This window comes from Simochromis diagramma, unplaced genomic scaffold, assembly GCF_900408965.1.
Source record: "Simochromis diagramma unplaced genomic scaffold, fSimDia1.1 OVJJ01000216.1, whole genome shotgun sequence".
In the NCBI taxonomy this organism is placed as follows: Eukaryota; Metazoa; Chordata; class Actinopteri; order Cichliformes; family Cichlidae; genus Simochromis; species Simochromis diagramma.
The window spans coordinates 11,066,307-11,092,960 of record NW_024386883.1 but is presented as its reverse complement, the minus strand read 5'-3'; the positions used below and the strand labels follow the sequence as shown (position 1 = coordinate 11,092,960).

The following is a 26,654-nucleotide window of genomic DNA, read 5'->3' as shown; positions in this document are numbered from 1 at the left end:
GTGTACTAGCGCAGAAACAAATCGTGCTAAACTAGAACATCACAGTGTTAGGTAACAGTCTGACAGATAAAATGTGTGGTAATAGCAAGAAGATCAACAATCAATCGGTGAAGCAGAATGAACTTGGAATAAATCAGACACACATCTCCAGATCTCATTATGTCTTCTTGTTTGCAGGGCAGCAAAGATCATCCATCATTTGACTGTGGCATCAAATGAACTAATAATACTTTATTCACTCCTGTATTATAAATGGGTTGACTTTTTCCCTGCAGCCTCTCCTAAGCCCCACTTGTTCCCGGTGTCTGGTGTACATTACTGAAAGCCTGCCACTGGAAAGAGGTCTGAGGCCAAGCCGGCACTAGATGAGTGGGGAAATCTAGCTTCAGCCTCCACGCATCAGCTGTTTAGGTGAACATTAAAAATGCACGGCTGTGATGTGGAATTAAACTGTTGTGTCGGGCTGAGGACCCAGATATAAATTACCTCACTATGGTGAGTGACAGTCCAAGCATTTGCCCTCATTAAGTTGGTTTCATAAGTTGACTTTAAGAGGCATCATAAATACTGTTAGTTAAGCTGTTTATAGAGACTAACATGTTATAAATCCAATAATAAGATTTTTGGTTGTGGGAGTAACCTTTATACAAACAGGGAAAACTCTTTGCCACCATTATTCAGATGCTTAAGGCTAAACTAGAATGGAGGCAGGGTAGACTTTAAGAACACTGATTGCCCTTTTACTGTCATGTCAGCTCACTTTGTCAATATCATCTATGGAACCAACCTACCGACTTTAAATTTCAGTTTCTGGGGGAGTTTTACCCAAGTGCTTCAAGGGACTTCTTACTTATTTATGTATTTTTTGTTTAGAAAGTTTCAGGGACATACAGCTTTATGTTTGACACTCAATTTCAGTGTCTAAAAAAACAAACAAAAAAACAAACAAAAAAAAACTTCCCAACTTCACTGTATGTGTGCCCGAATGAGAATTAAGACTCCGGTGTGTTAGGTGTTTTGCTTTGCACAGAAATCCTGTTCGAACTTAACCCGCAAATTCTGGCATAACCCCAATATAGTCTGCTGTGACATTTATGTCCAGATGCTTCTACTAACCTTATCTTTGCCAACATGCAGGGTGTGTGCGCGTGCCCACCCTCCAGCTATGCTGAAGCCACGTCAGCGTCACAGAAAGGCATTTCGTCCAGTTACGTCTTGCAATGTTCCATTAAGTCAAAACCACTTAATGGCAAAAGTGACTACTGTTATATTTAGTCTATATCTGAAGGTGGTTTTGCAGCTATTTAGTGAGTCCAGGGCATCAGCATTCCTCCTCCTGGCACTTGCATATTATTTACTATTCTGGTGCTCATTACCAGTTGTCTGAGACAGATAGGGCTGACACTCAGGAGACTTGGGTTGCTGAGGCCGGCTGTCAGCAGGCGTGTGACTGCAGCAATGAGTGGGACGTCAAACAGGGAACTGCGTGCCAGTGTGTATGTGGAGAGTGAAAGTGGTGGCAGAGACAAGCAGGTGGGCACACGCACGCACATTATATAAGTCGAACATTTTACGAGTCACACAATAATGGCAAGCATGTCTCACCCACACACAGACAGACATACCGAACAATCCTACAGGCCAATCATCACAAATTTATGATTTCATAACTCATGTCATCACAAATAAAGACAGAATCCTTCTTGGAACCGATGTTTCTAAAAGGTCTAAAGAAATAATTCTCAAAGTATGCAGTGATGCATAATTTGAGATGTAGCTTCTAAAACCGTGATCAAATAAGCCTGCCTAAAATTAGTCAAAGCACCAAAGCAAAGGCCTCCTGTGTGCGCTGCAGTAACAAAGTAACAACTTTGATTTGGTCAAGGCCAAAACAGCAAATGTGCATTTATATGCAAATAAATGCAGATTTCAGTTTACAAATGACCTTTAACCCATTTCCCGCTACATTCGTTGCTCCCAGAACTTTATTTTTTCCAAGGAGATTGCATAAACAAAGACTCACAAGGTAAAACTATGACACTCGCTGTTGCAGCCAGTAAATATTAAATGTCACATGTATTTTCAACGCAAGCCACCCTAGCTGGTAAACCCCAGGTTTCACACTCACATTCACTGCCTGCTTGATGTTGAAAGAGGACCCTAGTAACCCACTAGCTTAACAAACCTAGCTTGGAATGAAAGACGCATATAAAATACTTCTCAGGTAATTAAAGCTGACCAAATGTCGGCACCAGCATAAAAATGGATACCAGTACTTGGTGACCCACTTTGCAAAAGCATCGTGACTTTGCCAACAGCAGCTTTGGATTAAAAAAAAAAAAAAAAAGTCTGATAAACTATTTTGATATAAATCTGTGTCATCTGATTCCTTGTAAATGTTGAGTCTCTGCAGAATATATAACAATGACTGCCTCTTTTATAGAGTACCTTCCTTCATCAGCGCAGCAGTTCCTTGTCTCCTAAACAGAGGAATATATTACCCCTCTTTTTCCATTCCTTCACAGCTACTTTCCTGCAGCCTATCATGCCTACATGGCCTCAATAACAGAAAACAAAATAAGTGGTGCTCAATGCCAGTAAGTTTGACCAAGTCCAGATCTCCTCTGTCAGTATTCATGTAGGGCTGAACCTCGAAGTGGAGGTGGGTCAGTGGCTCTGCAGTGTGCAGCCTCCAAAATAAAATGATTTAAATACGTTTAAATAAGATGTGCCAAGTCCCATGATGTGTAGATGGATGCAAGATTCAGAGCATCCTTTTGAATCCAGTTTTATTTTGTAGAAGTTGAAAAAAAAAAATCATCAGTTTCCCAAATACACTGTATATTAATGTATATTAAATGACTGAAACTGAATAACACAGCTGACTTTGGTTAAAAGAAAGAGCCTACAGTGTCAATGCAACCATTTTGTTTTAAGAAAGCTATGAGCACTTGTATACATTGTTTTTGTCACTCAAAGTTATTACAAGGGTTTATGCTCCAGGTTAAGTTCTGCCCTGTTATGTAACATCCCTTATTGCATGGATAAACACTTCCTAAAAAAAACCCCAGCTTTGTTTTAAGAAGTGTTCAAAACAAAAGCTTGTAATTAAAAAAGTGAGAGAAACTACACTCTGTAAGATCACTTATATATTTAAGTGAGTAAATAGAATATGTTGTCCAACCTGAATTCGTTGAGTCCCTCCACCATTCGGCTGTAAGCCAGAGCCCTCTGGCTGGCATCAGCTGACCGCCGACTCATCTTCATGGCCTTGAGAGCGACACAACACGCATGCACTTTTAGATATTTGGCAACAAAGCTGTCAAACTAAAGAACTTGTAAAGGAGAAGACTGGCTAACACTGGAAATCTACCAGAGCTCTTACAGTGCCAACAACAGACACCAGTAAACAGAACCGCAGATATAAAAAGGCATGACTATTGACCGGTCAATCTGACAGCAGCTCTGCTCATTACAGCAGCAAACAGTGCTGGTTTGTATTTTTTGTTCCATTCATGTCATCGTTAATGCATTAGATTTTGCAGGAAAACTTATCTCTACATCATCATTCAGGGAGGTGAATAGGAACTTAAAACTGCAATAAAAAGTTGGCCTCAAATGAAATTACATCCCTTTAACTTACCTGCTCAATTGCACTCTTTAGTTTGTTCATGTGGCTTTCAAAGAGTGGAAAGTGAGAGAAGAAGAAATCTTGGAAGCGGCTGTTTTCCTCAGCATTGGGGGACAGCGTGAAGATGACACCTATGGCTATCTTCTTCTTCCGAATCACACCCAGACTTGGACCGCCGCTTTCATCCGACATGTTGAAGCTCTCCTCCACCGACCTAAGGAGGATAGGATTCACGTGGAGTCAATTTTACAGCAAGGCTAGAGGAGGAAATGTGTATATAACACTTCGCCTTGTGAATCCAAATCCAGCTAAATTTGTTACATCTCACCTTGCATAAAACATTCATTCATTACTGGCAAAAATCCCCCCCACAAAACAAAACAAAAACAAACCCCAACCCATCAACATTTCTTTATATTTACTTATATTTTGTAATATTTAATGACTTCAGAGGGAGTAAATTATCTGCAGCAACTAAAATCAGAGTGTTTAGGAGGTTAGAGATTATTCAGTTCCGATTAACTGAAAAGTTAATGTTAACAATCCCTACAGGTGCCCCAAGTTTTACTGATTATTTACAACCCTGTGTCTGTACAAAGGTAGTGCTGGAGCAAAGTGTTTTAACTATATACTCTTATGCATCATTAGTACCGTATAGGTAATTCTATATACTGCCACCAAAAAGGAGGAAAAAAAACTTTGAAAACATGAAGAGACTTGGTGGTCCGGGTGAACCAGAGCACAACCAGAGGCTGACAGCTACTTTGATTGCAGCAGACCAATACTGCATCCCGTCTAGTCACAGCGTTGTTACTAACAGCAGCAGTGTGTGCGTTTTTCCCAGCTGCCTGCTGGATTCGGAGGAAGTCCTAGTAGGATAAACTTTACAAAAGCCAGACAGGGGCCCTGAATAGGGGTGAAAGACCACTGGGCGCTTGTGATTGGGAGGAGAGACTCTGAGTGTGACTTCTGGGTAAGCTGACTTGTGTATCTGGATTAGAGTGAAACCATATCAATCAGCTGGCAAATCAACAAAACAAATAATTTACTAGTAAATAATTAATTCAGAAACCATTTCTGATCATCTTTTTTTCCTTCTAGCTTTTAAGTTTGTTTCTTTTGTTTGTATGTTTTTATAATCGCTAGAATTTTCTGTGGTAATGAATGTAATTATATCCAAGTTGGTCAGAAACATAATTTTGAGCCTTAAACTCTGTGATGGACATTTTCATTTCCTTTAAGTGTTTTATAACTTTACAAATGTTGAAGTGAAATCAAATGAAGTCTCAAATTTTTTAAATATGGAGCAGTCATCAGCTGATACCCTAATGTTTTTGTGTACTCGCTTGCATGTCTGGCAAATGGTTTATGTTTGTTTTTCTACTGCAAAACTGCCCTGCTTTATTTTCTGTTGTGTCTTTCCTCATTTACACAGTTTTTATTGACTGGAATATTTATTTTAATTAATATTTGTTTTTTGTTTTTTTAAACAGATGTATGTCTGCATGCATCTCACCATCGGGGGAAGACGCCGTTTTCTAGGCTGGTTGTTTGACTGCGGAGCCATCGGCGCTGGTAACTGGACGCGCAGCTGCTGGTCAAGGACGAGCTCGGGGATGGGAAGGGAGTGATCAACAGGCTGCTCAAGGAAGCTACAATGAAAGATAAGGAAAGGAGTAGGGAACAGACAGAGGGAATGGTTGAGACAGAAGAGTAAAAAAGGCACAAATTAGTCAGACAACAAGTGTGTAGAGTACTCAGTTTCAATGAGACATCATACACAAAAACACAGCCAGACAGACTTGAAAACAGTGCTCTCAATCTAAGAGAGAAGGAGAGGAAAAAAAAAAAAAAAAAAAAAAAAAAAAAAAGGAAAACTGGTACACCGAAAACAAACAAATGAATCCTCAAACATTCAATCTTTTTTTCTTGGTTTCCACAAACGCAGACTGTAATTACTGAATACCTTTGATATGAGCGCTAATGTCAGCAAGCTTGCTCATAGTCACATGCTGCAGTTGTTTGACAAACTGGCTTTACACCAGGCTTGGCATGATAATGACACTGACACACACACACACTCTTTCTCTACAGGCCTTGATCACAGGGTTATTTACAGCCCTGACAGGACGCACTGATCACTGGTCACATGAACCATTTAGTTGGTGTGTGATATTGTGTGTTTGTTTTTGGAGATAAAGAGAGATAACTGAATGAATGTGTACATCTTGTAAGGAGAAAACTGATAAGAGTGTTGCAGCAGCAAAAAACCCTCTCCAGCCTAACCACAGTACAGAGGTAGAGAAAGTCAAAAAAAGACGCCGAGTTCTTAAATTAGAAAAGCTAGTATCGAGCGACGATATATTTAACTCTCTGCTTAAACATGGGTCTCGTGCTGAATGTACAATTCTCCTCGTACCAGTCATTCCAATAGGACGTGGTGATGTTTGAAGGGGTGGGGCTAAAGGAGAGCCTGGGAGACAGGGGTCAGTTTCCACAGGACAAACTTTTCCAGACTTCAGAAGCTATGTATTCACCTCAACACCATCTTCCACCATGCTTTCATTTCTTTCTGTGTGGTTTTATGTAGAGTGTAATGACCCAGTATCTTCCTGACATACTCTCAATGTTCTCTGTTCCTTGACCTCTTTAGTCTTGACCAGATTAAATGTAGGCGTAATTCAAAACTCAGCTGTGGGACCGAAAGTGGTGTGAGTGTAGGTCAATCCAGGCTTTGGCGCCTAGTCTCATTAACGTACCAGACCTGGCGATGCCACTGTCCCTCTCGTCGTACAGCCCTCGGCCAGGCATGTCCATAGGGTGACTGTGGCCTGGAGGAAAAACAGGAAAGAGAGAGAAAGGGAAAAGTTAAGGGTGAGAGTGGGTGAAGAGAAAGTAGGGAAGAAAATGGAAATAAGGGAGGATAATAAACAAAAAAAAATAAAAATAAAAAATAAAATAATGACCTGTGTGAACAAGAAAAATGTTATTAACGAACTGGAGCACCAAACATGTTGAAGATGCTCTTATCGCCACTATGTTAGAGATTTACAATGTTGCATTATAATACACAAGATGCTAATGCTTTTAGATGTGCAACATTAACTCTTGGACTAGCAACCACAAAGCAGAAGAGTTGTTTTTCTTGGTTAGAATCAAAATAATGAGTGGAATGAACCAATACAGCAGAGATGGGGTTGAAATATCTTAAAATAGCCAACGGAGCAGTACTCAGAACTCCATAAAAAAAGGCTTTAACCTCCAGCAGGTGCTGAACTACTCTCTGCTGGGGAGTGGGCGCTTCTGATTGATTCTCATGTCATTAGTTAGCAACCTTTGTTTTCCAATTCCAAAAACACGAAGTGTCACAAGGAAGACAAATAAGGTGAAAAGCACTACTGTTGTAATAGACTGTTACTCAACAGCTCACTCGGTGTCACTATCAACATCATCTGCTGCAGCGCCGACTTCCCTCTACAACAACCCCGTAACACAGATATCACAGAGTGTGTCTGCACTTAATGTCAACATACTGACGGAAAGAAAATAGGAAAAATGAGAGGTGAAACCCACAAACGCAAATGGCTGAAATGATCTCGGTGCTCTTTAATCACTGCAATATTGTATACCAGCGCAAATGCAAGGATGTCCTTAGAAGGATGTGTATGAAAAATATTGCATGCCAAGTAAAACACTTTTTTATAACTCTTAACAGATTACCATGGAAAAAGGTTGCCTAACCCCAAATGGGAAACATGGAGGTAGTGATAACCACTACTGAAGTGTGGCAAAGGTATTGATTGCAATGTAAAATACAGTAATGTTTGGAGATTTGATTTAGATGGTTATACAACTTTCAATACAATCAAGGAAGTATCTGATTGGTCCCAAACTTAATCAGCAGCATATCAAAGATTAACAAAGCCTCCAAACAAGACCTATTCTGTGAGGAACAGCTTCAAGTTGCATATTAAGCGTGTGTGATGGACACAGATGGTAGAAAATTCTTCATTATGGCTATTTTACTTTGCACAACAGCCAGGAAGTGAGACTGTTGCTACAATTTCATTGGTGAAAATGAGAAAAGATTTTGAAAGGGGAAAAAAGAACTTAAAAACAGCCCACTGCACATCAAGCCTAAAAGCATTGCCCAAGTATGACAGGCACTGTCAAAGGCAACATGTTAGTAAAAGTATGTGAGTACATAACAGAAACAGAAGGACATGAAACTGTAAAAATAACTAATACTACAGCCACCGACACCAGCGAACCCTCATGCATTCCTGTGTGTTATCCACCTGCAGACATGGGTCAGATAAAGTATATACTTGATTTGAGACAGCTTTATGGCTAATGAGTCAAGTTCTTGTTTGTGAGGCTGCAAATGCCTGAAGGAATACACATTCCCTCCACAGTTTCCTAGTTTCCTTGTGGTTTATGTGAAGAAGCAGAGATGAAGCTTAAGGGCATGAGGAGTCTTTGAGTATGGCTCCAAGACGCCTCAATCCTCGTTTAAAGAGCTGCCTTTTCATTTACTCAGTGCCACTTGCCTTTACATTTTTTGCACGTCCTATCTGACCCAAGTTATTTGCAGATGCTTAGTGCCATTGCAAGCTATGTCTCGAATACTATCACTGCTAATGCAAGAATCACTACCCAGGCATGCAGTTGCTGAGAGGCATCCAATGCAACCACCGTTACTTAAACTTCAGTCTACAGATACGCATGCAACTGACACACAGCAATCATGGTCAGTTTTGAGCGCCAACCTGAAAAGAAAGAAGCGCTCTTGATGAGGCGTAGCGGGCCCTGTTCAGAGAAGGCCCGTCGAGGGCTGCAGAGCTGAGAAAATCCTGCGCAGCACAAACAAAAACATGGAAAAGAAGAAAGGGAGGAAGAGAAGAAAAAAAAAGGACAAAAAACACGAACCATGATTAGTGAATGGAGGAGGAAATATCACTGCCTCCTATTGTTTGAAAGTCTCATTAGTTACAGGAAATTTTTAGTTTGAAATGAAATAAACAACCAGGCAGACAAGAGAGGTGGCATCGCTCACAGAAAATGCACCATATACGTTTTTGTTTTTTTTTAAAGCAGGTTTCGTAATTGGTTAGATTTTCAGCTTTGATGTACGTAACTAGATGTCTTTTCTGTGAGGATGACAGAGAATCTGCACAAATTATAAACTTCGCCAACAGTTCTTCATTTGAGCTTTTTAAAAATCAGGCTTTTATGCTCATCTTTGTAGCAGAAGCATTTCACAGCCTAAGCCTAAATCAGTTGGCTGCACAGACAATGTACTGACCATCAAAAACCAACACTCAAATTTCACCACCTGTAGCACAGTCGGTCATCATAAGGATCGGTGAAGCACGAGAGCACAAATACTAGAATGCCTTAAGTGTTTCATAGAATGGCCGATTCTGTTTACCAACTGAGAAATCTTGCGCCAGTTTAGGGTAGACGTAGCTGTAAAGAAAAGCTGTTGGCAAAGAGCGCCCTGGGAGGCCGCAATGGTGGAGCTTAAAGGTGAAAAACTTCAACTTCCGATAAAATAAATAAGCAACAAAATTCAACACTTTACAGAGTTGAGCCTTCCAAACAAAATGCCATGAAGGTAAAATTAAATATGCATTTGTATATATTTAACAAGTCCAAAAAATGAACAAAAACAAACACATTACATAAAGATATAGAGCAATTTCTCTCTATGATTACATTAAAGAAAAAATGACTTGGTAATCTACTCATAATTTGTACAGAGGAAGAGAAATGATCACACATGGCACAAAAATAAAAGGTTTGGCACGGCACTAGATTGCCATGGTTACCTATGTTCCCTAGCAGACTGTTGGGCCCAGTGTTTTGATCAGGCTTTAGGGTGTTGTTGTCCTGTCCAATGAACTCCAGGCTGTCCTGTAACCTATGTGGGATGAACAGAGAAAGCCAGCAGAACATTTATAAGGATTGTTGCCAACAACACTTGTATTGTGGATTGGAGAATACTGGCATATCTTGCTTTATGACAGAGTTCTGCATAGGAGTCACAGCGTGTGTTGATAAGCTTGCAAATGCTTACGTGTTCAGGCTGCCGTACACGCTGCCTCCGGTCCTGGCAGTGAAGACTTTACTCAGCATCAGCTGAGGTGGTGATCTGATATGATGATGGTGCAGGAACAAAGATCATTAGTATATGTGCTTTGTTCATGTTTATGGTTGTGTGTTTCTTCTTCTACCTAATCAATTCACAACTTATTTTCTTCCTGGATCCTATTATCACCTTCACTTGACCTTAAAACTGTTTGGTCTCAGAAAACTTAAGGATCAGATATCCCATAGTTTCAACAAGTTTCTAAAAGTCCCTTTGTTCAGAACTAGAATATTTAATGTTTGCTTTTTTTAACTCAGGAAACAGCAGTGAGGAGAAAGTCATTCATGCATTCATTTTCTTTTTACCTTATCTGGTGGATTTTAAGTGTAGAGCCTTTGTAGCTCATGGCCACAGAGCCAAACATCATTTCACCCAGCATAACCACATCTGATGAACACCTTGAACCCTGGAAAGGAAAGAAATATTTTGATATTGTAACCTCTAGGCATTAGACACCGACACAATCACATTGTGCAAATTCTTAAGGCATCATAGCAGTTATTCATTTAGCACTTAATATAAACGGGGGAGATTGCACACAATTTACTTCAGCAGTTTGATCTCAAATGATACCAGCAAATCAAAGCTTGTGACTGAAACATGCAACAAACTTCAAACTAAATTGAACAGTGCTCCCCAAGGACCATAAAGTATACAAACACAGTTTACATTTGTGTGTTTATGGATATGTCTTTGTAGAAGAGTACTTCATTTAAACAATCTCAGTCCTGCGTTACCTGGAAGCGGAGGCCTTGCTCCTTGGATTCCTTGGTTTCCGAGGTGCAGGAAGAGGAGCTGTCCAGGGAACTGCTGCTGCCTCCTGTAGGACGAAGCTGGCAGCATTTTCCAAACATCTTCACCTGGGACTCGGCGCTCTGCAAGATAAAAATAAATAAATAAATAAAAATCAAAATATAGAATATTATAGACCCAACTGCCAAGAATGCAGACTTATTTACCTCTACAATTAGTTGTTGATTTTTGTTTTGCAACTTTTCATCCTTGTGACGAATTAGAGACCAAACAAAAAAAAAAGAAAAAAAAAGCAGCATAAATATGAAGCATCTACTGCAAATGACCTACAACCCTGAGCTGAAATCACAAGACGGGAGGGTTGAACATATTTGGCTCTTAATGACATTCATGTAGCAACAAATTGCACATGTGGAAATAGAGACGAGGTCATTAAGATTGTATTGTGGGGTGTTTATCAATTATACAGACCACTATTAACGTAAGCATAAAGAGTACATATCCAAGAGTGTTTTTCATCCATTTTATACAGAGTTTCAAATTGGACCCTTTACTTCTTATGATGATTTTTGATTGTAAGAAGTCAAGCTTTTAGTTGAGAAACATAAATACAGTTAAACTATAGGTCAAAAGCCACAGAAACCCAATCTAGAGGTACTTGTATAAACAGCTAGCTAAAAGCAATGTGATCTCAATCAGCCTGTGTCATGTGCCTTCTTAACTTGGCAGACTATTCAAGAGGAATGCATTAGGGAGGGTGGAAGGGGAGGGAGAGGGTGTGTGTGAGGTTTCTTTTTAGTGACTAGGCTCTGGTAATGGCTCACTTGAAACCACTGTTGCTGACAGTGAAAAAGAGAAGAACACAGAGGGAATATGAGATGCTGTGAGAGAAAAACAGCATGAGAGAAGGAGAGAAGGAAAACAGGCAAAGAAGTAGAAAGACAGTTTTTGCTTCATTATGTAATCCTGCTGCATACAGCTTATATTTTCTTTCACTTATAAAGGTCATTTTGCAGCACAGACACTGTTATGAAGCCATTGCGAACATGCATGTGGCAAACAGGCACACGGTGTGTGTGTGTGTGTGTGTGTGTGTGTGTGTGTGTGTGTGTGTGTGTGTGCTGCAGTGCGAGGTATGTACACAGACTCCGCAAGCATGTGACTGCCAGTCATATGACTCTTTCGAAAACTCGTGACTGAGCAGCACTGCAATCATTCCCTCCCTCCCCCTTCCACTCTCCACTCCCTCAACTGCTCTAACTTCATCCCTCTCCAATTCCTGCAGCTTTTTTCCTCTCCTTTGAAAATCTATTTCTATATCAGAACAAGTGCCGTCTTCCATTTTTTCCTCTCCATTTTCTTGCAGTTTCCTCTTCCCCACTATCTCCCCTCTTTCTCTTCATTCCTGACTCTTGCTGACCCCATCACATATATCTCCCCTTGTCCAGCTTCTCTTGCTTGGTCCCTTGTTTCTCTATTAGTCATTCTGTTTTTCTGTGCTTTGCAGCTGTAATCTCTTCTCAAAAATAAATTCATCTGAATTGCCAAAAACCTGTCATGTGAGAAAAGAGTAACTGGCAAAGGCCTAATGCTGCAGAATGCACCAAAAATATTGACTCAAACCCAAGCAACAAACACATAATGCAGTAAGCAGGGTCGGTGCAGTATCTATGTACTCACTGCAAACAAACGTCACTCTGCAAGACATGCAAACATACACACAACATAACTCTTGCTTTTGTTACTGTATACAGTACGTGGCCCAGGTCCAATTTAAATGCAATGCTTCCATAAGTTGAGGTGAATGAGTTCAGGAAGTTAAGCAAATATACCATCCTAATTTCAATGTCAGGTGGCCATATAGCAAAGCAGGAAGTGAACGTGTGCCTGCAATATGTCAAACTTATAGATATGATAATGAGATAAGTGGATGAGTCATGCAAGAGAAGGTATGGCAAAGCAGAGGAAACCTGGTCAGCAGACAAAGAAACAAACCTAAGGGGAAGCAAAACACAGTCCTAAAATATGGAGGCAACAGAAGAGATAGTAAAATGAGAGGAGAAAGAACAGGGAAGTGTATAATGAGAAGTCAAAAGACATGAAAGACAGGAGGAAGGGAGGCAGGGTATATTATGGAGGACAACAAGGACCAAAAGAAAGACAGCTGAGGTACAGAGAAAGATTAGGCAGGTTAAGACAGATGTGTGAAGCAATGGTAGAGAAAAGTCATTTTCTCATATGCAAGAGCAAGTGAGAACAGGTGAACGTGAGAACAGCAATAGATGATCCAGTAAGATTTGATATTAAAACAATCTTTAAATGTCAGTAAGTGCACGTATATATATATCATCTGACTGCAGCTAACAGTTGTAAAGATAGAGAGTGACTTATAAATATATATAAAACTGTTACACGGATAATGTAGAGGACAAAAACAACCAGATTAATTTTAGAAAAGCAGAGGACGCTAATGAGGTCATCACAGTGATATAGATTAAAAGGAGGCAGCTAGAGAAGGCAGAGATGACACATTTAGGTAAATAAATTAAAATGCTTGAAACAAAATAAGATAAATATAAAGGAAAGGGAGGAGGAAAAAAAAACAACAGAAAACTGAGTGACATGGCTGTCATGTGAGGATGAAAGAATGCTGCTTACACATGGGCTGTCAGCTGACGCGATTATTATTATTAGTGGAGATAACAGCACCAGAACAAACCGGTCAGGGCCAGAAAGGAACAAACAGCAGCAGTATAAAAATATTAGTTATGTTACAAAGAAATAAAAAGGGTAAAAGCAGTGACTGTGACCAACTCAAAAATATACCCAAAGCTGGTAGTTATATGGCATAAGTTAGTTTCCATCTTCAAGTCTCACTAGATGGGTGTGCTGGCAATTAAGTCTAAATCTAGGCTTAGTGACACAAACAAAGACACTTCCTGTTTGAAGAGTTTTCAGGTAATAATGGCCTTTGCGGCATTCTTGCCCTAGAATGCTGACTATAAGAGTACTTATAAGTATTCATTCAGCAGGTTTTTTGTGAAAAAGAAATTCCTTCTCTTAAACAAAAAGACAAACTCACAAACAGCCCAACCAGGTGCACTCCCTGTCTTTTAGCTTTCTGTGGGGAAGTGAGGTGTAGTACAGGTTAAGGTGCAGCTAGTGTCCTCTGGACTTTGTGAATCAGGCACATGACTTTCTGTATGTCACGGCAGCGTGACTGGTTTCTGTTTTGCGCCTGCCTATGTCTCACTGCTTTTATCTTTCTTCATCTACAATAACTTTCTTTGAGCTTTCGAGGTCAAAGTTTAAGGTCTTAAAAAAAGTTAGTAGTTGTAAATACATCAATTTTTACAAAGATTTTAGACTTTGCAACAGCGTCTGTAGCTATTTTAGTGCATCATTTGTTCCCATGGGAACCTCTTTGTTTATTTATTTATTTTTTTTAAATCAGCAATTAGGAAATGTCCCAAATGTCAGCAGCTCACAAGCACATAAAGACGAAGGGGGAAACGAAAACAACAACAACAACAACAACAACAACAACAAAAACGACATACGACTTACAGTAATGGGGGTTTCCTCCGTAGCCCTTTTTTTGGCGGCGGAGTCAAACAGGACATTTCTGCCACGCCTCTCGCAGTCCTGGTACACTATCAGCCTGATCTGACTGGGCTCCAACTGGGGAAGTGGCCAGCTAAATGGGAGGAATAATGGACAGAGAAAAGTGGGATCACATGGGAGTGAATTAACACACACACACACACACACCTTTTACATATCTGATGGTTTATGGGCCATATCCAAGAAACCTGTACATTAGTAACAACATCATAATGTGGTAACAAAATACCTTCTGAAACAATCTGGTGCAGAAACTAATACGCAGAGCAAAAACATAACTTGGTGGATTATAAAATCAAAATCAGAACATACACATACAAGATGCAGTCCTGCTCTAATGTTTTGAATTACAAACATGGGAGACATTACAGCATTACTGTAAAGGTTGCAAAGAACATTTGCAGTAATGCAACTTGAACATTGACATTGTGGATCCTAAGCATATCTTTGAAGCTGATGTTTTGGAGTTGTACTTGAGTTTGTTGCAAAGCAAAATTCTCATTTGCAGAAAACTGGAAGAGCTCAGTGCATAAGAGAAAATGTAAATCTGACATGCTTTCAACCTTGTAATAAGCACAGTTTAAGCCGTCACTCATCCCACAGCTATGGCAGAGCCAGCGTTCTCCATGCCACAGCTGTCATTCACCCATGTCATACCAGAGTCAATAGGGAGACACAAAGTGTGCCATGAGAACGTACTACCAGTCTAACCCTAACGGATTCATGGTGTACCTAGCTAGAAAGAAGTCACCCAAGACAGTCATGTAACTGGATTAAAGAAAGCAAACACATTAACAATATAATACAAAGTATGCCTTTTCTTTCCAGCACGTACCTTCACAGATGCACATGTAACTAATCAGCCCGTGTGACCACTTTGCAATTCAACTAGATGACTTGATTCGTCATTGACAAGTTGCTAAGCCATCATCCACTGCCAGAATTACAGCATGATTAAAAAACTGTGAGCACAAATACAACTTTTGGCTTTCTTTAAATGAAAAGTCATTTTCACAAATGCAAATTCTTAAGATCATTACAATACACAAATAGTTAATAAGACTTTGAGCCACATTGGAAATATAGAGTATCTGTAAACTGCTGTGAAATTTCATGCCAGTACTCTTCTTCTGGCAGGAATCGCTGGACCGCTGTTAAGTAACAGTTAAGCCATTTACAGGGAGCCAGAGCTCCATGGTTGTTGCTAAGTAACCTGTGGTTTCACTCAGCTCATCTCATTAATGATGGCCATCTCAGGTAATACTTGAAGGATGATGTTGTATATTTACAACTCACTGTGACTAATAGCAGCCATTCATTAGGCTCCCAGAATCCTCATGTGCTTTTGGGGAAACTCGGCCCCCTGGTTGATTTAGTGACAGCTATAAAGATGACAGGATATTGGATCGACTGAATGATGGTAGGGGATTTCTTTCTGATCTGAAGGATAGATGGGTCAGGCAGATGGGCACAGAGCTTGACCTAAATATAGCCTTTTATTGGGGAGCAGGGAGTGTCCCTAAACACAAGTGTTTATAGTAAATGGGCTGACGGGGAGGGGTGGAAAAAGAACTGTTAAGTCCATCAATCTTGCCATCAAAATAGCACACACACATTCAAAAGCAGGATTCCATTTTTGTAGGAAGTGAACTTCAATGGGGCAGGGAATACCTGTGTTGTCATGCATGGTGATGTGTCCAAGAGAAAAGGTCTATGCCTTGCATGTGAGCTACTATTTACCAAACACTAATGTCAAAATATGACCAGCATTCTTACAGGCTAACTTATTCAGTCCTGCAGAGTAGCAAGAGGGAGGAGGGGGTTTTATGATGCAGCCTTAGTGTTAACTTGTCAAACCAAAGTCATGTGGTGCTTTGAGAAGTAGAAATACAGGAGGGAGACCATGCCCAGAGCCATATGGTCGGCACTAAACAATGAAATGCATCACCAGCATTCAGCATTTTTTTTTAACGATATGATTTTATCTAAGGCTGCAATGACTCACTGGGTAACTCGGAAAACTCAATTATTTAAAAAAGTCCTTAAAGTAAAAATAATTTGCTTTGATCCTTCCAAGTGCTCAAGAAAGGGGAACTCCCATCCAATGCTATTTGTTTTACACAGCGAAAAACTAAAGGTAAGCTACAGAAATTAAAATAAAACATGCAGATGAACTGTTTACTTGGTCTGAGAGACAGCGCTTAAATTAGGCAGCCTGATGAAGGCTGTCGGCAGCCACCCAAATTTATATTCCAGCAATACCTGGAACAAGTAGGGGCGAGACTAAAGTGAGCCATGGGGTGTAGAAAAACATTGTTATTTCAAGGCTTTAGTAACATTTATTTACATGAATATACAAATGAACACAAAACAAATCTACCCCATCTTGGAGACAATACCGTGAGAACTCTTTTTTTTTTTTGTCTGCTATTAAAAAAGCCTTCCAAAAAAGACAGTAACAGCTATTTTAGTTACTTTATCATTTTAATTTGCATGTATACCCTGACAATTCTGTCCTTGTGATTGTTTAAGAAAAGCTTAATATGGCCATAATTTACACATAAAAACATCAACGTAAAAAGGTTTAGTTTCTTATGACAGCTATCATAAGAAGTTAAACTATTAAAAACATTGCAATTTCTAAACTGGAAACCAATGATCAGTTCATTCTGACAGACCTGCGTTTTTCCTTTTAAATACTTGTTATTACTCCTTAATAAGACAAAAGTACTTCTTATCTGATTGTTCCATCAATCAATCAATCAAGTAATCGATAGGATACTTGAATACTAGAATAAATGAATAGCTGCAACTCCAATTTTATCCAAGGGGGAAAAAAAACAATTATTTGTTCAGTCTATGTGCCAAACTGGTGGCATAATTCCTCTATGGCCTACATAATGGCCTCAAATTGCATAGTATCAATATTTAGCTCATCTAAGTATCACATATGTCTTTGGATCACTGCTTTTCATGTGTGGTTAATTTATTAATATGACAACAGTTTATAATTTCGATCAATTTGGTTGACACCACTACGTAAGAGGCACTAAGAGTAATATCTAAGATGTGAAGTTTCAACTCTCACAAACTGCTTTAACAAACGGATATCTTTCCAGAGCTTAAATAGCCAACACAGCTAACAAGGAAGAAATGACAGCAATTAAATTAAATAACATGGGTACGACATTTACAAAATAAGATGACGTGCTGTTTACAGATCAACCCAGAATGAATCTGCATAATTTGACGCCAGGCTCAGTGCTCCCTTTGTTTTAAGAATAACAGTGAAGAAGACAAGAGAAGCAAAGAAAAAATAAAATAAAGATAGGACAGAAAGCAAAAAGATGTAAAAAGGCCAAATCTTTTTACAAGCACCGGCAAAAACAACAAAGAATAAACTCAAAAGAGGAGATAAGAAACAGCTAAAGACCAAAGATGCACTTAACAATAAGAGCAGGCATGAAAGACAAAGAACAAAAGCCAAACAGATCACAATAAGAAAACAGACCTAGAAAAATCCAGAAATCTAAAGAGATAAAGAAAGATATCTGACAAAGAAACACAAAAAAACAACAAAAAAAAAAAAAAAAAACAAACAAAACAAAAAAAAACACAACACTGAGCGAAAGACAAGGAAAATTAGTGCAAAGGAGGAAGTACCCCATCAGTGAGCTTGTGACAGTCACAGCACTGACAGAGGAGAGAGGGGAGTCATTCATAAAAGCAGCACATGACTTCATGACTGTTACATGCTTGTACTGCTGTGACCGCAATTGTCTGAACCAAAAGTGACTCAAATTCTGAGCACCACAGGTATAAAAAGGTTTCATTTCCTTCAGCAACCTGTTGATAGAAAAAAAAAAAAAAAAAAAAATCCCCAAAAAACATTCCACCCATGAATGTTTTCTGCATGTTTCATTAAAAAAAAAAAAACAACAACAAAGAAAACTAAACAAAACAAGATGGAAACAATCAGGATGTAAAATGAGTGAATCACCTTCTTTTGTGGCAACAGTTATCAATTTGACATTACATAGATATAAAACAGAAACTCCACCCAAATACATGAGCAGTGTTTTTTCCCCTCACCCAAAACCAACAGGCATGCTTCACCACAAACTCAGTAATCTATATTATGTAACTTGACCTCAACAGATAGAATCAATCTTGTTCAATGCCACTGAGGCTGACAGTTAAAAAGCGACTGCCTTTCTTACGGTCTTGCTTGTAACAGCCAGCTGGCACATTGTAGCTCCCAACACTCGGGCAGAAAACAAACCTAAGGGTAACAGCACAAGCATTGTACACAAACCTCCTTTAACGAACACCACCGTGCCCACTTGGATGCATAAAGGCCAGGTTAAACATTACCGACTCCTACCTGGGCATCATTGCGAGTCTGCCAGTCTTTCCCCAGCCCTCTCCCCTCTCTATTCCTCTCTTGCTTCTCCTCTCCAAGTCAAACCAGGTTCTAAGAATAGCGGTGAACTAAATTCACACAACAACATGAGACTATCAGGTGATCGCAGGAACACTGTGTGTGCTGGACAGTACCGAGGCGGCAACAGCACTGAGTCTGGACCGCTGACAGCCAGAAAGCGCTGTGATAAGAGAGTGACAGTAGGGACTTGTTCGTCTGTTGTTTCTGAATCCCGCTCTTTTTTTTCCTCTCTCCCTTATTCATCAGCTTTCTCTTTCTTTCTCCAATTAATTTAAACATGCAGTTTTTTCTCTTGTAGAACAAACTGCATATAAAAACATTTGGGGTAAGAAAGAGCATAAAGCTGCCAAATCTTGTCAATGAAGTTCCCCACAACTTGAACTTCAGAGAAATGGACCAGTTTATTTAGGCTGCTCACAACCTAAAAATGGTCACTGTCCCATTCTTAAATACTAAACTACATTCCTTGTCACATATTCTCCACTCATATTAACTTGATATAACTGCAACGCTGACGCAAAACCTTCCACGGCTGTTCCATGGAAGGTGTAAAGTGATAAAGGTCAAAACGTGGCAGCCTTGTTACCTAGACTGTACTGAATCAAACATCAGCCTATACTGACCTCGAAGAGCCCTAGCTTTCTCGCTCTCTCATGCCACTAGAATGTGTGTGTGTGTGTGTGTTCGAGACAGAGAGACAGTTACATAAACATCCCCTCTGCCTAAGCTGTGTGACGTTCTTCCGGCTGTGTGTGACAGAGGGTTCCGATAGGTGCAGCAGCTTGTGTTTTAAAAAGACATTTCTGCAGCCAGCAACCACAAGAGGGTCAACAGTGTCATAAAACTGGACAATTCCTACAATGAAAAACAAAACAAATAAAAAAACTTCCCCATCATACAGCATTTTGCCATTTAACTGAAAGCCCAAGATGAGGTTAGTTGGAATTTCACTGCATGTGCTTGAATCCTGATGACTAATTTACTTGTCATTTAAAAACTCATCTAAAAGTAAGAAAATGCTCAGGAAACTTAAAATCGATCACAATCTGATAGCCCAGGTAGAACTTACAAATATGGCATGTGAACTCAAAATTAACATTAAATTACGAGCTGAAATGTGTAGCATAACATGACATCACACACACACACACACACACACACACACACACACACACACACACACGATTGTTCAGTGTAGCTAATGTTAGCAGAAGCAGCCTTCCTTCCTTAATGTGGTTACACACTGGTTCTGTGTGGTTATAGGTTTACTCGAAGACTGCGGACACACAACCATTAATTTTCTACATGAACGTAAGGCACGACTGCTCTTGTTCATTCAGCTTTCATCTGCTTCCACCTCACTTTTTTTTTTTCCCTTTTCATTTTTTTACAGCTTCCCATCAGAGGGCCGTCTGTGGAGGCTACAGCACTGGGTAATATTGGATGGTGTCATAGCATGTTGAAATCAACAGGTGCTTAACTGTCTTGAAAAGGCAGCTACACTGAACATACTGCACACTATTTGCTGAAAATCCCGACTTGAAATTTTAGAGCACAAAGTGCATTTTGGCAAATATTGAACAGAAACAGGGAAGTAAAGCGGCAACATATGACCAAAGTCAGGCGTAAAGACTGAAACCGCTGACCCTAAGGTTGTGTGTAATAGCAAGCAAACCACACCAAGAAGAATCTAGATAAAGTAGAGAGAGCTTTCCATGTGGGAAGCCTGCTCAGTGATGACTTTAGAGATCATTACACAGGAGTACTACTGAAGTCATGTATCAATATGCATGTACTGACAGCATAGGAAAGCTGTATATAGCTCCTACCACAGCTCATGCACCTTCACAAACCCCCTGATGTAAAACATGTACTGTATGAGTACCAGCTGCACCGCTAGTTATGAGCTATAGGTCATTCTGTGCCATAGTGCTACTTTCCAGTATGGCACATAGGCAATACAAACAACTATAAATACATAAATCACTATGTGACCCTGAAACGCAGTTAACACATCTAATCTTTCAGACATATCTAAGCTTTCATCAGCTCATATTGTATACATATGTTCTCAGAAACACAGACAAGTGCTAATACTTCCCAAGAAGTAGAAGATACTTCTGCCTAGTTGTCAAATTTGAAACCTTCCCTGCAGGAATTGGTGTATCTGTGAAATGGTATACAGTCTGAAAATTAACAAACAACTGAAACAACACTCCTCTGCTGCTGGAGAAAGCCAACAGAAACCTCCATGGGAAAAATGTTTATTAATCAACTGATTAAGGTAAACAAGTTGTTTATTCATTATTAAATAATTAATCTACTGAAAATAATCTGAGGGTCCAAGTTTTTTTTTTTTTATGAGGGGAGGGGAACTACAGTACCATCACAATACAGTGAACGTATTGTCACACACGCTCTGAAAACACCTGACTACCTGCATATCAGCTAGTTTCTGTGCTGATTATGTAGCATTGAGGACTTCTGCATTCCAGCAGTCACATGATACTGAGAGCATTTCTGGAACACCCTGAGATGACGGTTCACACCTACAATATAGACACACAGAGACTAGCTGATTAAAGTAGGCAGATATAATAGATAATCAATTAGCTGTAAACACCATATCTGAATAAAAGGTCGCAAGTAAAGCAAAAAGTAGCCCAGTCTAAGTGTATTCTCTGACAACACTCGTGTTTTATGTGGAAGGTTTAGCCAGTGGGAACACTTTTTTTTTTTTTTTTTTTTTTTAAATTTATTTATTTACTTCTAACTTTTCTTACTATACACATCCTCTGCATTTATCTTTACCCAGTGAGGTTGTGTACACTCTGGATTAACTCTGTGTGACAACTTCTGAATCAGCAACACATGACAGAAAATGAGTGACAGCTGAGTTGGGAGTATCGAGTGTATGACTATTTCTCACAAATAATCACATGAACGGAACATCAAGCTGAAGAGTACTGGTGGAAGTCACGTAGAAATCGGGGTAAACGGTCAGTGCTGCACATGTAAATCAAATTCTAATAAGCAAAAAAAAGATCATATGATCGAGAGATTCAGTTTCGCCTCAAAAAGCAAATATCATTTCACTGCATCAAAACACCTCCCTCACCATGCTTTCTGTCATTTCTTCCTTTCAACACTCTTCTCATTTAGTTAATATGAATTTTCTGATTTTCAAAATTCCAATAAATTACTCCCACAGCTTCGTATCTGAGAATATTCAGTCTCATCAATACCTTTGCTATGTGGTGCTAAGTTACCGATTTATTTTAATTCACTTATGTGTAAAAGCTTCTTAAATATACATTTAGGATAAATTACCAAAAAAATAAATAAAATTTAAAAAAAAAAGTTTATCCAAATAAAAAAAGAATTTCAATACCCAAAAATGTGTCTCTGCATCAGCCCCAAGTATCCAGTGTAAAAAAAAAAAAGCAAATGTAATTTTCTCTGATCTTCTCAGGTACATCTGTAATGTATTGGTAAGGTCACATGCAAACTTGCTATACAGTAGAAATGTCAAACAACAAATCAGTCATAGAAAATAAACTAATAACTCCTCTCATCACTGTACCATGCAAATAACATAGGGAGTTCCTTAATGCGTATACGCCACAGGATAAGCAGGCCTAGCTAAATGTAAAGTCATCATCCTAGCATTCATTTGGAAATGTCAGTGACTTGGTAACCAGAAAGCCTTATCTTCAAGCAACCACAGACAAAACAACTACTGGTGACGCAATTTGAGCAAGCATTATATAAAACTTTGAGGCTAGGGGTACCGGCGAGGCGATTACCAATGACAACAAAGGATAGTGTTGATTGACATACGACAGAGAACCAAAGACATAAGAGGGTTACCTAAGCATGTGGAGCCTTGAATGTCCATTAGAGACAAGCTGTTAGCTGTTAACTATAAACTACAGCCGACAAAAACTGCTTTCAGTATGTACACTCCCTTTAGGTCCTTAAACTCATTATGAGCTTCACATGGCAGACAGCTGATTGATCCATACAGTGTTTGCAGGGAGGTCGCATGTTCTGGACCAATTAAAACTCCTAATTCAACCTGTGTTTTGAGTTATCACATTCTAACTGGTAAATTATGTTTCTTCTCTTCGATCCGTGGGTTACCATGGATCATCTGCCTCCATCTCACCCTCTCCGTTGCATCCTCTTCTGTCACACCAACCATCTGAATGTCCCCCTTTAATATATGTATCCACAAGCCTCCTCTGTGGTCTTCTTCTTTTCAACCTGCTGGGCCCCTCCATCTTGATCATCCTTTGTCTAATATTTCCACTACCTGCCCTCTGCAGATATTCCTTCCATCTGAAACTTGCCTCTCTACCTTTGCCTCCAGTACATCTTTAATAGCCCTGCTTAGATTTCACAGCTGAACCTGCTAGGATACTAAAGGTAATGTAGAACAGCTATTTCACTGCCAAAAACATTTTGATACAACCTCTGGCGCTATAATTTTCATTCTGGTAGCACATGTAGACATAATTACACTGTGCTTAAATAGTAGAATAGACACTGACCCTTTGGCTCACAGAGCGTAATAGAAATTTAATATCAAGCTAAAGGGCACATACTGAAAAGTTTGTGACGAATACAAACGCGTTTGCGCACCGCTGTAAAGTGTGTGATGCCCCTGCAGCTTTAACATCAAATTATATCCTTACTATGACCCTGCAGTTCTGAGAAGCCTGAGTGTGGCCACTTGAAATAGCCCCGATAGGAACCCGATGACAGCCGCTGTCTTTACAGAACCTTGGCACGCCTGCAGCATTCACAAAGCATGCACCGAGGGAAGAAAGCAGCCCTGCAAAATAAAGCTATAACATTCACAGTAATCCATGTCAGTTTACCGACAGTGAGTGCTTAAAAAGAAAGCAATCAAACAGAGAGCAGAGCAGAACAAGCATACATAAAAACGCTGTGATGGGTTTTTCATTTTAGAGTCAAGCTGGGAATTTTTTAAGATAGTGATGCGATAAAAGGGTTGAGACAGTACGAGTGATCACATGTTGATTCATAACTTTAGATAAACAGCAACAGGATACAAGAGAAGAGAGCATTACTTAAAAAAACAAAACAAAAAAAAACAAAGTGTGCATCTTCATCAACACTTGCAAAGGTGCTTAGGTTTTTTTTGCCAGCGACTTTGGTAACCATGTGATCACTCAACAAACATGACAGCCTGAGATTGATGAAAGCCTCACATGACACACCGAGTTATGAAAGTACGCAATGGAGGAAGGACGCCTTGCCAATCAGGAACCTGAGACACGACTTCTCCCAAACTATAAATAAAACATTTTTAAAGATAAATTCCACGGTGTGAGAAACAAAAAAAGTAGTACTCCAGCAAATGCAACGTCATGCATTTTCACAGGCTGTAATAAATAAGCTTGTCAAACATGATTTACTAAATCTACAATACACTGTACGAATTTATTTTAAATTCACGAAAGTTTTATTATATTTTCTAGACTTGTGACCATTTTATATCAACTTGAAAAGGAAACAGGTGAGTCCTAGTTTACCATAGAAAAAGTTTAATTCCACAAATCTATATATTAAAGAGAAAACATCAAACTTGAGTAAATCTGCTTTTACTCTCTTACTCGTATATTGTCTGTTAGTGCAGGTCATGTAGGAAGTTTCCTCAGCAGGCTGCCAGGACAAGCAGTTTGGGTGTGAGTGGGAGGACAAAGCTACTGGCTAATGATCAGGTCTCAGACTGGCTACAGGGTGAGCCAAAGGCTTTTGGTGTAATGTACAGTATGCCGTCCCCAGTCAGATGCCGCAGCCAGGGAAACAGGAGTCTTTTTAGGCTTTCCTCTCAGGGTCAGCCAAACTACTGCCCTCTATGGTATTCTGGAGGGCACAGTGGAGTGGTGTGGCAGTGCATGGTGTCGGTGATGCAGTATGCAGGCCAGAGGTTTGCAAAACAGGAAAGACTTCATCTCTTCTGGATATTAAAAAATATAGACTGAAAAATGCCAATAATAAGCCTGATGTACAAACTAAAAAAAGCTATTTCTGGTGTCACATTGGGCTTGCTTATTTTCCCGCCCCAACCTGTCAGAGGTTTTTAAGGTCATTTTCTTTTAACGTCTTGATTGAAATTGACTGCAGCATCCTACCCAGCCAAATTTATTCATGGTATAATTCTCACACAGTGCTTTTTAAAAAAATACTTCAGAATAGGGCTGGGCCATATCATACCGTTCACAGTAATACCGGTGTAATGTTGGGCAACGATAGGAAAATGAAATATCGCGATAAAAATAAGGGTAAAACGCGCATGCGCAGTGCCTTTGTTTACATACGCACATGGCGGCGACGCAGAATGAGAAGAGCGAAAGGGGATCGTTAAATGAAACTGATGAACCAGGTTTGTAAAAATGCTGCAACTTCAGTGGTGTGAAACTGGTTTGGCTTTCATCCGTCAGATACACAACAAAGCACTATTTTTGGTAGAGCATGCTAGCGGGCCGTCGTTATTACTGTGTTATTTGGAAAATACGGCACACTTAAAATCAATCCTTTGATTTTTCTGAAAATCGACAGATTATAATCCCGTGTGCCTTATGTATGAATTCTGGTTGTGTTTACTGACCTCGAAACGATTTTATGTGGTACACGGCACTCGAAAATCTGTCAAATGTTTCAGTACGACTTTGTTAAGCTACAAAGCCACACCGCTCAATGGATTGTCGGAGCATTACGGCTATCGTAGGCAGGCGCCTCGCGGAGTGATACGTACTGTGCTTCAACATAATATTACGTATAGTGTGTGTATAACCTCTTTTTAAGTTTTGTGGATATTAAACATGGTTATGCTGAGGATATGTCGGCCAATTTCCACTGGAAATGCCTTTTGGTTAAACTGTCAGCAAGGAATTTGCATTTGCACTGTTAATTTTTTGTATAACTTTACTGCACTTAAAAAAAGCTGCCTGTTTAAGTGAAAATACGTTGATGTTTTTTGGGGGGTTTTGCACTAATAAAGTTGAGGAGTTGTAAAGTATTTTGTCTAGTGTCAATTATATCGTCAGTTATATCGTTATCGCAAATTTTCATATGTATATCGTGATAAATATTTTTGGTCATATCGCCCTGCTCTACTTCAGAATACTGTTAACGTCATCATTTCTGCAGGCCACCTCTGCCAGTAGACTGCAGTCACGTTATATTCTCTGTTCTGTCCATCTTTTAATTTTGCATGCTCAGTTGCTAACCACTTCATCCTCCAACTTATTTGTTCCACTCTGTCCCATTAGATTCCCCTCCCTTAGACCCTCAACTCAGTGTTTTTTTTAATTCCTTTTAACCATTTTTCTTTTATGCAGAAACTCCTAATGCTGCATCTTAGCCTATTCTTGCTACCACACAAGTGTCCCTCTCCAACCATGTCTCCACACAGTTCTGTCCTCTCTAGAGCATTTCATGCTTGATGAATGGGAAGCTTATGCCAGAGGTATGAAGAGCACAGCTGACCACTGAGCTAACAGAAAAGCCTGCTGCCTGCCTGTTTGCTCTGGGATTGATGCCAGTCAGCCCCCGCCCCTCCACGCACACACACACAGATTGCATTTATATCACTGGGTGCAGGGCACCTTTATGACAGTGGAACGTGCTCTGGCTCAGGCATGGACCAAAGTGCAAGCAGCACCACAAGGAGATGCGCTTTCAGGTAAATATCTTCCCCATGAGTGACAAGGTGGGAGAAACATTGTGCAATGCCAGTGTATTTAAAGCTTTAGAGCACGTTTTTCCAATGGTGGCAGACCTGACCCTGAGTGTGTGAGAGAAAATACACAGGGAGACTGCAAATCAACTCCCATTCAGCTCAATGATTCATTGCCATGTCAGGCTGAATGTAACCTTAGAGTTCTTATGCAGCTTACATCGGTTTTGTACTCCATACATAAATAAAACTTTGTTTTAAGATTATGATTGGAAACATTATATATGCTAAGGACGCCCAGTTGCAAGCCTGACAGTATTGGGCAACATGTCGCCGCAAT

At 39.7% G+C, this 26,654-nt stretch overlaps 1 protein-coding gene across 3 annotated transcripts in view; it reads right to left on the bottom strand.

Moving 5' to 3' along the window:
- The window catches only part of fnip1 (folliculin interacting protein 1), a 37,416-nt gene that overhangs the window by 9,547 nt on the left and 1,215 nt on the right, over positions 1 to 26,654 (bottom strand). Inside the window, exons 1-11 of one of the 3 annotated variants that reach the window (XM_040032259.1) lie at positions 18,544 to 24,884; positions 14,103 to 14,232; positions 10,520 to 10,657; positions 10,088 to 10,188; positions 9,711 to 9,785; positions 9,463 to 9,554; positions 8,401 to 8,484; positions 6,391 to 6,462; positions 5,148 to 5,283; positions 3,644 to 3,845; positions 3,185 to 3,270 (exon numbers count right to left, since the gene is read on the bottom strand). In XM_040032259.1, the coding sequence (XP_039888193.1) occupies positions 3,185 to 3,270; positions 3,644 to 3,845; positions 5,148 to 5,283; positions 6,391 to 6,462; positions 8,401 to 8,484; positions 9,463 to 9,554; positions 9,711 to 9,785; positions 10,088 to 10,188; positions 10,520 to 10,657; positions 14,103 to 14,232; positions 18,544 to 18,554 (1,127 nt within the window). In that variant the 5' untranslated portion in view covers positions 18,555 to 24,884. Of the gene's footprint in view, positions 1 to 3,184; positions 3,271 to 3,643; positions 3,846 to 5,147; positions 5,284 to 6,390; positions 6,463 to 8,400; positions 8,485 to 9,462; positions 9,555 to 9,710; positions 9,786 to 10,087; positions 10,189 to 10,519; positions 10,658 to 14,102; positions 14,233 to 18,543; positions 24,885 to 26,654 lie in introns of those variants that run through there. The other 2 variants (XM_040032257.1, XM_040032258.1) reach the window with 2 other exon arrangements.